At 32.1% G+C, this 14,316-nt stretch overlaps 1 protein-coding gene across 7 annotated transcripts in view; it reads right to left on the reverse strand.

Annotated features, from left to right (window-relative positions):
• Positions 1-697: 697 nt before the first annotated feature.
• The window catches only part of LOC149799255 (uncharacterized), a 46,397-nt gene continuing 32,778 nt past the window's right edge, over positions 698-14,316 (reverse strand). For 4 of the 7 annotated variants that reach the window (XM_089958549.1, XM_089958547.1, XM_089958548.1 and 1 more), the window contains 3 exons: positions 6,603-6,838; positions 5,102-5,274; positions 698-974 (listed from right to left, as the gene is read on the reverse strand). In XM_089958549.1, coding sequence (XP_089814675.1) covers positions 757-974; positions 5,102-5,274; positions 6,603-6,820 — 609 coding nt within the window. In that variant the 5' untranslated portion in view covers positions 6,821-6,838 and the 3' untranslated portion in view covers positions 698-756. Of the gene's footprint in view, positions 975-5,101; positions 5,275-6,602; positions 6,839-11,157; positions 11,417-14,316 lie in introns of those variants that run through there. The other 3 variants (XM_089958550.1, XM_089958552.1, XM_089958551.1) reach the window with 3 other exon arrangements.

Below are 14,316 nucleotides of genomic sequence, written 5' to 3' on the forward strand. Positions count from 1 at the left end.
TTGTTTGTGTGTAATGGTTGATAAATGTATGTAATTGATAATACATGTATGCAATGGGTGATAAATGTATGTATGTTATGACTGATATTTGTATGTGTGTAATGGGTGATAAATGTATGTATGTAATGGATAATACATGTACCTAATGGGTGATAAATATATGTAATGACTGATATTTGTATGTGTGCAATGGGTGATAAATATATGTATGTAATGGATAATATATGTATGTAATGGGTGATAAATGTATACATGTATGTAATGGATGATACATGTGTGTAATGGGTGATAAATTTATGTATATAATGACTGATATTTGTATGTGTGTAATGGGTGATAAATGTATGTATGTAATGACTAATATCTGTATGTGTAATGGGTGATAAATGTATGTATGTATGTAATAACTGATATTTGTATGTGTATATATGCACTGGGTGATAAATGTATATATGTAATAGGTAATATTTGTATGTAGGTAACAGGTGATAAATGTATCTAATGACTGATATTTGTATGTATTTAACTGGTAAATCATATGTGGAAATCAATTAACAGACACCTAAAAATGACCAGAGACAAAGCAGATAGGCTTAGGATGTAGTCAAAATGAAAAATAGTGTATTGAATATTTAGTTCACATTAGGTTTCACAGAGGTATAGAGTTTTCAAATAATTACAAAAAAAAAACAAGCCATGTTTTCTGAGCATTTTAATTGTAACTTCTGGATTTCATTTCACAGATCAGATTTAATTTCACAGTTCAGATTTAATTTGGGGTTGCTTTTCAGGATGACTTTCAGACTCCACTGACAACTGACTGTTTTTCAAATTCTCAATCTCATTCGAAGAAATAAAATTAACTGCAGCTGAGTTGATACAATATCGCAAACCAGTGGGTGGTGGTCCATCTTTGAAAACGTGACCCAGGTGAGCTCCGCAATATGAACAAGTCACCTCCACTCGCCTCATACCTAGAGGGAGGAAACTTCAATTACCTTACAGTTTGAATAATTCAATTACCTTACAGCTTGAATAATTCAATTACCTTATGGTTTGAATAATTCAATTACCTTATGGGTTGAATAATTCAATTACCTTACAGTTTGAATAATTCAATTACCTTACAGCTTGAATAATTCAATTACCTCACAGTTTGAATAATTATATTACATTACAGCTTGAATAATTCAATTACCTTATGGTTTGAATAATTCAATTACCTTATAGTTTGAATAATTCAATTACCTTACAGTTTGAATAATTCAATTACCTTACAGCTTGAATAATTCAATTACCTTACAGTTTGAATAATTCAATTACCTTACAGCTTGAATAATTCAATTACCTCACAGTTTGAATAATTCAATTACCTTACAGCTTGAATAATTCAATTACCTCACAGTCTGAATAATTCAATTACCTTACAGTTTGAATAATTCAATTACCTTACAGCTTGAATAATTCAATTACCTTACAGCTTGAATAATTCAATTACCTTACAGTTTGAATAATTCAATTACCTTACAGCTTGAATAATTCAATTACCTCACAGTTTGAATAATTCAATTACCTTACAGCTTGAATAATTCAATTACCTCACAGTCTGAATAATTCAATTACCTTACAGTTTGAATAATTCAATTACCTTACAGCTTGAATAATTCAATTACCTTACAGCTTGAATAATTCAATTACCTTACAGTTTGAATAATTCAATTACCTTACAGCTTGAATAATTCAATTACCTCACAGTTTGAATAATTCAATAACCTTACAGTTTGAATAATTCAATTACCTTACAGCTTGAATAATTCAATTACTTTATGGTTTGAATAATTCAATTACCTTACAGTTTGAATAATTTTGTTAATCATAGTTCTGTTTAAAAACTTTACTTTAAATATATCCTTATCTATAACTGTGCACATTATCTGCACACAAATCAATGTAAATATAAATGTACAATTATGAATAAAAATGTAATTTCTTAAGATGGCAAATAAATATTTTTTTTGTTTTTTGTTATCATTCCTAAATTTGAAAAAAAACTTTTGGTACGTTGACTTTGACTTAGATTTTCAATTTTGTGAACTCAGTATGCAGAGTAAACATTATTATTGCAAAGATTTTAATGTTTATATTGAATTCATAGTCTGGTGATGTTTTAGAAATGAGCAAACAATAAATTGCATGTTTAAGTGGCAGTTGATTAAATATTTTTAGCTATTTGTAATTACAATACTTTTATCTCGGTGTTCCCATAAGTTCAAACTAATTACAATATATGGTATCTGCTGTGCATATATTTGATGTCACATTGCAATAACATATGGTGTAGTGATGTAGTGACCAAAAAGGCCACACAAACTTTAAGGAGGCAAAAAATTAATTTGAATAGCTTGCAGACTGCCAATAGTTTATGAGTAATTTTCACCTTTTCCTAAAGAGACTACATACCACACTCATCCATTAATCTCCCCACTATGTATAAAGCAATTTATATAATAGAATGGAAAATGATGATTCAAATTATTTATCTTTATTGTGTTATTAAAATTTCTCAGCCACAAATATCTCTTTCAATCCCAAGATGAATGGTCAATAAACAAGTTTAGAATCATCATTGAGATTTTCATTAGGAACTTACATTTGTAAACAGATCTAACAATAAGGTTCTTACTAATGGATCCAACTGACTTTTGTTTATATCAGATTTTGTTTGTAAAAAACTGACATAAAATATTTGACTTCAAATGATTGCAAAAATTGTATAATACAGTGGTCTCCATCTTATTCTTTGATTCCTACTGAAATGAAACAGCGGCCATATAAAAAGGAATGGCCTCTTATGAGGTTAATGAAATAGTACAAATATACAAAGCTGGTGTCCAGCATGGTTCTTCTTGGAACAGGGGTGGCCTCTTGTGAGTTTGACGAAATAGTGAAAACATAGAAACTTGGTGTCAAGCAAAATGTTCTCTCACTGGTTATGGCCCCTTATAATGAGAAAAATATTATGTTTTTTTTTTGTCATGCAATGTGGTCTCTGAGAGGGGTGTCTCAACTTAGACGATGACCACTGTATTAAAAGAAAATTCTAAAAGCCATCCCCTCTCATTTTCAATAATTAAGCTTACATATTATTGTTTTTCACCCAAATAACCATATATATGACTAACTCACTTATACATACATACATACATACATACATACATACATACATACACACACACACACACACACACACACATACATACACATGGTTTGCTGTTTTTGTACCAATATGTAAATAAATGATTTGACTTGCAGAATTTAATTTTTAATTTACTCTTGTTTGGAGACTTTTACCACGAACATTTCAAGCAGGTTAAATCTACTGACTGCCACAACAGTATTTTATCATGAACACTTCAAACAGGGTAACTCTACTGATTGCCACAAGAGTATTTTACCATTAACATTTCAAACAGGGTGACTGTGTTATGTATATTTAATTTAATTATCTGCCTGTTAGTTTTAAACTTTTTATTTCATTACATGCTAGTGTAATGTAACATTGTTTACATAACTTGACCTTGTCCAAAACTGAGTTCATTTCTGCTTGACCTGATTGACTTTTTTATTTTTTAAATTTCCTTTATGTAAACAACTAAAAATAGCTTAATTAGATTCTATGTGTATAAGCTGATTGACTGAATTATTATTCAAGTAAACAACATTTTTTAATTTTTTTTAAATCTGTCTCAGAGTAAGAATCATTAAGCTGAGTCAAAGTTGTACCTGGACTACATGATATTTATCATGTGCCAATTGGTAACAAACTTCTATTTTTTCCAGAAGAGTAAACTCTTGACCCCAATCCAGGAATCTGTTTTGTGTTTTAATCCCTCTTATAACTGATGTTATGATGTGGTTTTTCAGTTGGGCTTGCAACACTTGAGACATTAAATTGTATTATGTTGTGACCCGCTTGGGCTGAATTGTTATTTTCTTCAAATTACTGAATTCAAGTGATTATTTTCCCTGGAAATACAAAAGTGCTCTGACAAAATTCTTGGATAAAGACATTCACTGGAATTTATACTGAATTCAAAACTGGAATAATATTTTATGTGATTCAACAAGAGACTGTTGACAAGTCAGTACTTCACTGACCACAACAGAGATGCCATCACCTTCCATGTTGAATATCACCGGGATTTGAACTGAAATTCACTTAGAACTTTTAATTTATAGGACTTGTGCTTGTAACTCTTGGATTATTTTTTGGATCTTTTTCGCAATACCATAAGTTCTTTTTTCTCATTTTCACTTTATATTCTAGGGAAATAAATTGACTGTTAAATTTTTACAAAGCTTGTTGTCTTCACTCTTTTCTGTTACTTATTTTAAGAGCACAGACTCATAACAACTGCCACAAGAGCATTTTATCATGAACATTTCAAACAGTGTGACTCTACTGACTGCCACAAGGGTATTTTATCATGAACATTTCAAACAGTGAAACTCTATTGAATGTCACAAAAGTATTTTATCATAAACATGTCAAACAGGGTGGCTCTATTGACTGCCACAAGGGTATTTTATCATAAACATTTCAAACTGGGTAGCTCTATTGACTGCCACAAGAGTATTTTATCATAAACATTTGGCTCTATTGACTGCCACAAGAGTAAAGCATACCAGGTATTTTCTTAAGAAAACTGAAACCGAAAATCTCATTTACATACAATTAAAAAATTATAGGTGGAAATGAATATGGGTATTTATAACTGTAAATTTTGAAAGATTACAATAAATTCTGGAAAGGATTTTGCATCAAGCTGAAACTACATTTACGTCTAGGGAACATAACTTCAATTGTTTAATCTATGAACTAGGTACATCTGTACTTGTGAAAGTTATCTCCCATCTGAAGCTGTTTGCTTAATGGTGACATTGTTACTTCATTTCTACAGGACTTGAGATTATTTTTAAGTACATAAATCAGGCATTAGTATTTACAATAACTCAATGTATTTATACATATATTCCACCCATAAAAGTAATTAACAAAGTAATAACTAAGTAATTTGATCAAATAATGTGTGCTTCCTACCGTGAGATGTATCATCTACAAGAGTTATACTCTTGCTGTTCATCACATCAGAAAAAGATGGCCATCCACAGCTGGAGTCAAACTTTGCATCAGAGGAAAATAATTTATTTCCACACACAACACATGTATACACACCCTCTTGCCTCCAATCCACATATTTGCCAGAGAAGGGCCTGAAAATGTGAAAGTGGTGTTCAACAATAAGTCAGTACCATCCACTATCAAAACAATATGCATACACCAACTACTATAATGTGATTGCATGTAATTATTACATATCATACAGGTAAAATGTCACTTTATTAGCTAAAAAGAGAACACATGTGATATAAACTACTGTGTGATATATATGCTCTATTGGTCCAACCTCTTATTATACAGACTAGTCAATAACAGATATGATACTGTCTATAACAGATATGAACTTGTCTATACCAGTCCATAACAGATATGATATTGTCTATACCAGTCCACAACAGATATGATATTGTCTAAACCAGTCCATAATAGAAATGATATTATCTATACCAGTCCATAACAGATATGATATTGTCCATACTAGTCCATAACAGATATGAATTTGTCTATACCAGTCTATTAACAGATATGAATTTGTCTATACCAGTCAATAACAGATATGATATTGTCTATACCAGTCCATAACAGATATGATATTGTCTATACCAGTCTATAACAGATATGATACTGTCTATACCAATCCATTACAGATATGAATTTGTCTATACCAGTCTATAACAGATATGAATTTGTCTACACCAATCAATAATAGATATGAATTTGTCAACACCAGTCTATAACAGATATGAATTTGTCAATACCAATTGATAACAGATATGAATTTGCCAATACCAGACTATAACAGATATGAATTTGTCAATACCAGTCATTAACAGATATGAATTTGTCAATACCAGTCTATAAAAGATATGAATTTGTCTATACCAGATTATAAACAGATATGAATTTGTCTATATCAGTCTATAACAGATATGAATTTGTCTATACCATAAGTTATATGATGTTAAAGATACAAAATGTGTTGTTTTTTAAGTAAAATATTGTTCAGTGAAATAAAGGTATATAAACTTGTGTTGAGGCAATATCAGAGAGTATGGACTGCCCTCGGACCAGAACCCAAACCACCAGAATGAAATGGCAGTTGGCTTCAGCTCTGACCAGAGCAAATGAACTGTCAAGGCCTCACCCTACAGTCCATACTCTTAGATTTTACTCTCTATATTATTAACTGTATTTTCAATATCAAATTTTATTAGTGTGCATACGTATCAATCACATGGGCAATAACACAATATACAGGTTCATTTTTAAATTTTCTAGAAGTGTAGTCAAGTTAAATGTCTGCAAGATGGTTAACATGGCATATTTTCGTAGGTTAAATGGTAAAATCTTCCATTCTCAGAAAACGGAAATCAATCAAAGGTATGTTTTAATTTTTATGTGAGGGAGACAGTTTATGTACCTTTCAGTGCCCTTTTCTTGTGTGACCCTATACTGTACAGGTGTCAGCCTCTCTTTGAGGTCCTCTTTAGGGTATGTGACAGGGCATGTTCCGGACTCTTTACATGACTCTTTGAGTTTCTTGATGACAGGGGACTCCTCTTTCTTTGCAGAGACAAGATGAAGAATGTTCATCCAGGCAACAAGGAAGAAAACCAACAACCAGGTATTGCTTCTCATTAGCTGATTATATCAAGTCTGAAACAATAAAAATAAAAAAATGGAGAAAAATAATCAAGAATCTGCAAGACATGTCTCATGCTTAATCTCCTTGATTCTCTTTTTCCCAGTATGGAGTATCACTGCTGTCCAGTTCAAAGGAGAATATATAAGAAATGAAATATAAAAAAGGAACACAAAATTAATGAAAACAGTACTAATCATGTGCATGAATTAACAGCAATGTCACTGATTACTGTAAAAATGATGCAGGTACACAAGTTCCAATACTGATGTCCATTTCCTTTTTATGTCTGAATCATGCTCATTGATTTACATTATCAACATTATTATCTGAGCCATGTACATTATTATGAGACCAGCCATACTCAAACATCAGAATTGTACATACTGCTTGATTAACATTATCAATATTATTATGAAATCAGCCATACTCAAACATCAGAATTGTACATGCTGCTTGATTTAACATTATCAATATTATTATGAAATCTGCAATACTCAAACATCAGAATTGTACATGCTGCTTGATTTAACATTATCAATATTATTATGAAATCAGCCATACTCAAACATCAGAATTGTACATGATGCTTGATTTAACATTATCAATATTATTATGAAATCAGCCATACTCAAACATCAGAATTGTACATGCTGCTTGATTTAACATTATCAATATTATTATGAAACCAGCCATACTCAAACATCAGAATTGTACATGCTGCTTGATTTAACATTATCAATATTACTATGAAACCAGCCATACTCAAACATCAGAATTGTACATGATGCTTGATTTAACATTATCAATATTATTATGAAATCTGCCATACTCAAACATCAGAATTGTACATGCTGCTTGATTTAACATTATCAATATTATTATGAAACCAGCCATACTCAAACATCAGAATTGTACATGCTGCTTGATTTAACATTATCAATATTATTATGAAACCAGCCATACTCAAACATCAGAATTGTACATGCTGCTTGATTTAACATTATCAATATTATTATGAAATCAGCCATACTCAAACATCAGAATTGTACATGCTGCTTGATTTAACATTATCAATATTATTATGAAACCAGCCATACTCAAACATCAGAACTGTACATGCTGCTTGATTTAACATTATCAATATTACTATGAAATCAGCCATACTCAAACATCAGAATTGTACATGATGCTTGATTTAACATTATCAATATTATTATGAAATCAGCCATACTCAAACATCAGAATTGTACATGCTGCTTGATTTAACATTATCAATATTATTATGAAACCAGCCATACTCAAACATCAGAATTGTACATGCTGCTTGATTTAACATTATCAATATTACTATGAAATCAGCCATACTCAAACATCAGAATTGTACATGCTGCTTGATTTAACATTATCAATATTATTATGAAATCAGCCATACTCAAACATCAGAATTGTACATGCTGCTTGATTTAACATTATCAATATTATTATGAAATCAGCCATACTCAAACATCAGAATTGTACATGCTGCTTGATTTAACATTATCAATATTATTATGAAATCTGCCATACTCAAACATCAGAATTGTACATGCTGCTTGATTTAACATTATCAATATTACTATGAAACCAGCCATACTCAAACATCAGAATTGTACATGCTGCTTGATTTAACATTATCAATATTATTATGAAACCAGCCATACTCAAACATCAGAATTGTACATGCTGCTTGATTTAACATTATCAATATTACTATGAAATCAGCCATACTCAAACATCAGAATGGTACATGCTGCTTGATTTAACATTATCAACATTATTATGAAATCAGCCATACTCAAACATCAGAATTGTACATGCTGCTTGATTTAACATTATCAATATTATTGTCAGCCATACTCAAACTTCATATGCTGCTTGGTTTGACATATGCATTATTTTGAAATCAGCCACACTCATATATCCAAACTATATACTGCTTGAATTTTTTTTACATTTGCATCATTTTGAAATCATCCATACTCAAACATCATAAATGTATTTGCTGCTTGATTTTTTACATGTACATTATTATGAAATCAGCCATACTCAAACATGATGTTTTGATGTGCATTATTTTTAAATCTGTTGTACTCAAATCTCATAACTGTATATACTGCTTGGTTTGAGAGGATGAAAATTATGACGTTAGCCACACACAGTGTCAGAACTGTATATGCTGATTGGTTTTACATGTTCATTAATATGAATCAGTCATACCCAAACATGAGAATTGTATATGATACTTGGTTTGACATGTACATTATTGTAATGTCAGTCATACTCAAACATCAGATAAGTAATCCTGCTTGGTTTGAGATGTGCATAATTATGAAATCAGTCAAACTCAAACATCAGAACTGTATTGTACTGATTGGTTTGACATGTGCTGCTTGGTTTCACATGCATTACTGGTATTACCATAGAAGACAAAGATATGTGCATTTCTTATATGAAGTCACAGATGGCATGTTGTTGTTGTTGTTATTGTTGTTGTTGTAGGGTTTAAAGCCATTTTTCAGCACACGATAGGCTGTACATGGCAGCCAGTTTTAATGGTGGAGGAAGAACCTAGGAAAACCCTGGAAAGAACCACCGACCCATGAGAAGCTACTAGCAAGCTTTCTCACATACCCACATTGGCCGAATCCGAGACTCAAACCCATGCAAAAAGAGGTGAGATGGCAGTGATCTGTAATGGAGAGTGCTTTAGACCACTTGGCCACTCGGGGACCCCTGGATGGCATGTAACAAGCTGCAGAGGAATGATGATAAAACAAAGACTTTCTCATTCACATCCTTTACCTCAAACAGTAAGTATCAGCAATGCCAACATTAAATTTACACAGTCAGTATGAAACCTAGGCTTCACTTTTTTGATGGTATGTTCTCATGTGATTTCTAGAAAGAGAAGTGGCACAGGGGCTATGTCCCATGGGTTGTAAAAACAATGGTCAAAACAATAATAGGCTTTTACTTGAAGTTTAGCAAATATTATGAATTGGTCACTGCTAGGATCATGTTGAGTGATTTGGAATGAAGTCAAAGTCCATCATTTTGGATAATACTCCTATCAAATATGAAATATATTTTCAGAAGTAAATTGCTAAAATTTGGAATGCTGTACAATTTTAAAATATTTCTTTTTTGACATCCATTAATAGCCTCCAGAAAATGACAGTGTACAATAATAGTCACAAAAGTCCTTTGATCAATACCTGTTTGGTTTCTTTGTGATATTGTACTATCCATCATAGAGTAAGGAATAAAGACCAACTTAAAATCACTTTTCAATCGCATTTATTTACAGAAGATTTGATCCTTTCATTCTGATTATTTTACATGTTGGATCAGTTCTATAGTGATGAAAATTAATAACTTTGAGACCGAGTTACAAAAAATTTTCATATCAAAGATGGAAATTTGTGTATGCAAACAATTTTGTTTTCTGGTCTGAGGCAAATAATTCTGCTCAATAATCTGCATCATGTCTGAACAAACTAGGAGGTTTATAGAGGTTACCAAAGACTGATAATGGGGTTCTGATTCACAAAGAAAATGTCCAAATCGTGCAGTATTCACAATTTCCCAAATTTTGTCCTTAAAGTTCTGTTCCCAGTGGAACTCATTTTGACTCACACAATCACGGGCCCTGACTCTATGATACATAATTTACTCACACACTGATGGAAACTGACTCCATTCCAAATGGTAATAAAGTGACTCAACAAATGATGCCCTTCCCAGCCATACCACCCCATAAATCATTCTCCATGCTACGTATTTTACTCACACAATGGTTCCTGACTTTCTTGCCAATGGTACTCATTGCTCTCACACTGATGGTCTCTGACTCAACTCCCAATAGTAATCATTTACTCACATTGATAGACTTGGCTCAAATCCCAATAGTGTTCATTTTACTCACCATGATGAGTCCAGACTCCATTACCAATAGTAATCATTTTACTCACCATGATGGGTCCTGATTCCGTTACTAATAGTAACCATTTTACTCACAATGATGGACCCTGATTCAATTCCCATAAGTACTTGTTTTACTCTCAATGACGAGTCCAGACTCCATTATAAATAGTACCCATTTTACTCACAATGATGCACTCTGACTCAATTCCCAATATTAATCATTTTATTCACAATGATGGTCCTTGACTCAGTTCCCAATAGTAATCATTTTACTGGCAATGATGGACCTGACTCAATCCCCAATAGTAATCATTCTACTCACCATGATGGCCCTGACTCCATTACCAATTGTACTAATTCTACTCACACAATATAAGCCCTGGCTTGATTTCCAATCATATTACTGAGAAACACTGAACACTGCAATGTACACTGAACTTCTTTTCTGAACCAACATGATCATTGCCTCTAACATGGAAAAAATACCTCTTACCAGGGATAAATCCAATTTGCAGTCAATGCACAGTTACATGTCCTGAAATACTCATATTTCTGATACCAACATGAATACACTTCAGAAAAGGTACTTATGCAGTAGGGTTCTTGTGTAGTGTGTATGTCAGGTGAATTACCAGTCTACAGCCCTATAAATAGGCTCAGGAGAGAGATATGCCTCTGAGATGCTTTACAAGGTTAATGACTTGGGCACACAAACTGCCAGAGGCTTGTAAACTATACATTTCCTCCTGAGGTGTTTCTTCTTTCTAGATGTACATTTCTTTCTAAGTCTAGAAATAATGGTATTATAATGTCTAAGTCTAAGCCACACCAAAACCAGTAAATGTGAGATATTAAAATGGTTTATTTTAGTTTTCTCTGGCCCCTAAGTCTAAAAATGGGTTTCTTGCCAACTGTGTACACAGTAGTACATAGTCTGCACTGCATATATCCAGATGTAAGTCACTTAAGTGTACAATCTTTACAACTCTGGATAAATTTAGGGCTGCCTTGATAAAGCCATTAAACTGATGGCTGGATGTGTCTTTTGCAAAATACCATGCCCCTAATCAAGCCACTCAAAACGTCCAAAAATGGATAGTAAACAAACAAAACAAAAACCTGCCAAAATTTATTTACCTGGCACGACAATTTAAATATATAATTTAAAAATAATAAATAAAAACAGGCTTACACATTTAATTTGCTTTTTGCATTTTCCAGCAGTATTGAACAATTGATTCAACAGTGTTTTCACTAAACAATGTCTGAGTTTAGACCGTGTAAGACTGATAAAACATGCCAAAAATAGTTCATGTGCATATAAACATATTCTTGTGCTAACAAGGCTTGTTTGCACCAAACTAAGTCTAATTAAACTGTTAAAGAATGCACAAACTGCTTAAATGGCATGAAATCCAATCAGCTCATTTACTTTTTGCATATAAACATTATTACTAAATAGCTACTTCTAAAAGTATGCTACTAAGGTTTACATTCAAAATGCTATGTCTAAATCGTGCAATCAATAAATGAAACAAAAATGGCCTGTTAAATCCCAGGTGCAGTTACAACAAAATGCATCTTTGGATTTTTTGATGTTTTTAAGAAGATAGAATTAGTCTGGAAATATCAGTTTTATACAACTCATATTTAAGAAGTGGAAATATTCATCTGTGTGATAAAACTCATATTAAAAAAAAACTGAAAATATTCATCAAAGTTATACATTTCATATTACAAAGAGTGGAAATATGCATTAGTGTTTAAAAAAACCTCATATTACAAAGTGTATGGAAATCTTCAACAGAGATTTAGTCAACTCATTTTACCAGGTGTGGAAATTTTCATAGGAGTGTTACACAGCTCATATTAAAAGAGTATGGAATCTTCATCAGTGTTATTAAGTTCATAGCCTACACTGGCTATCCATTCAATCCAGAATCAAACACAAAATTTGTTCTCTGTGCTACGTTTCACTGTCGGACTCTAGTCCAACATACCTATCCGACCTCACCCATGTGTACACACCAGCAAGATACTTACGCTCCTCTTCTGACAATCGTATACTCATTATTCCCACTATGAAAACAAAGTCATATGGACAGCGTTCTTTTGCACACCAAGGCCCAGCAACATGGAATGAATTGCCCACTGAACTTAGACACAAAGACACAGTGATCACATTCAAGAGGGCTCTCAAAACTCACTTTTTTGACCGCAAGAACAAACTTAAAGATCTAACAATGTTTCCTACCTTAAATATTCTCAGCATGTTTTTTTATTTTTTAATGTTTTTTTCTAATTTCATGGTATTTGTTTTTGTAATAATATTATTATATGTTTTTTATCTTATAGGTGTTGTTTAATGTTGTAAAGCGCTTAGAGCTTCTAAAGATTAGGCGCTATACAAAGTCCTCATTATTATTATTATTTTTATTTTTATTATTATTATTATTATAAAGGGTGTGGAATCATGGTCCTTATGTTCTACAAGTCATATTATACAACTCATGCTATGAAGTGTCTGGAAATCATCATACTCATGTTACAAAGTGTGTGATTACAAAGTGCATGGAAATCATCATATGAGTGTAATACAACTCATGTCACAAAGTGTGGAAATCTTCACAGGATTGTTTTACAACTCATGTTACAAAGTGCATGGAAATCTTCATAGAAGTACATACTTAATACAACTCATGTTACAAAGTGCATGGAAATCATCATATGAGTGTAATACAACTCATGTTACAAAGTGCATGGAAATGATCATCATATGAGTTTAATAAACTTGTGTTACAAAGTGCATGGAAATGATCACAGGAGTGTAATACAACTCATGTTACAAAGTGCATGGAAATCATCATATGAGTGTAATACAACTCATGTTACAAAGTGCATGGAAATCATCATCATAAGAGTTTAATAAACTTGTGTTACAAAGTGCATGGAAATCATCACAGGAGTGTAATACAACTCATGTTACAAAGTGCATGGAAATCATCATCATAAGAGTTTAATAAACTTGTGTTACAAAGTGCATGGAAATCATCACAGGAGTGTAATACAACTCATGTTACAAAGTGCATGGAAATCATCATACGAATGTAATACAACTCATGTTACAAAGTGCATGGAGATCATAGGAGTGTAATACAACTCATCTTAGAAAGTGTGTTTAAATCTTCCTAGTAGAGTAATATAAATCGTGTTACAAAGTGTATGGAAAATCTTCAAAGGAGTGTAATTCAACTTGTGTTATAAAGTGTGTGGAAAAATTGTCATGGGAGTGCAATACAACTTATGTTACAAAGGGTGTGGACAAATTTTCATTGGAGTGTAATACAACTTGTATTATGAAGTGTGTTGAAAAATCATATTAAAAAGTATGTGGAAATCTTCATCAGCGCTATGCAGCTCATGTTACAAAGGTTGTGGAATCATAATCATCTTAATCAACCCACAAAATAAAACCCCTCAGGGTCTAAAACCCTTGGGACCAAATTTGAGGATTTCAAAGATTTGA

Source organism: Sinohyriopsis cumingii, chromosome 5, assembly GCF_028554795.1.
Source record: "Sinohyriopsis cumingii isolate HCF-2022 chromosome 5, ASM2855479v2, whole genome shotgun sequence".
Taxonomy (NCBI): domain Eukaryota; kingdom Metazoa; phylum Mollusca; class Bivalvia; order Unionida; family Unionidae; genus Sinohyriopsis; species Sinohyriopsis cumingii.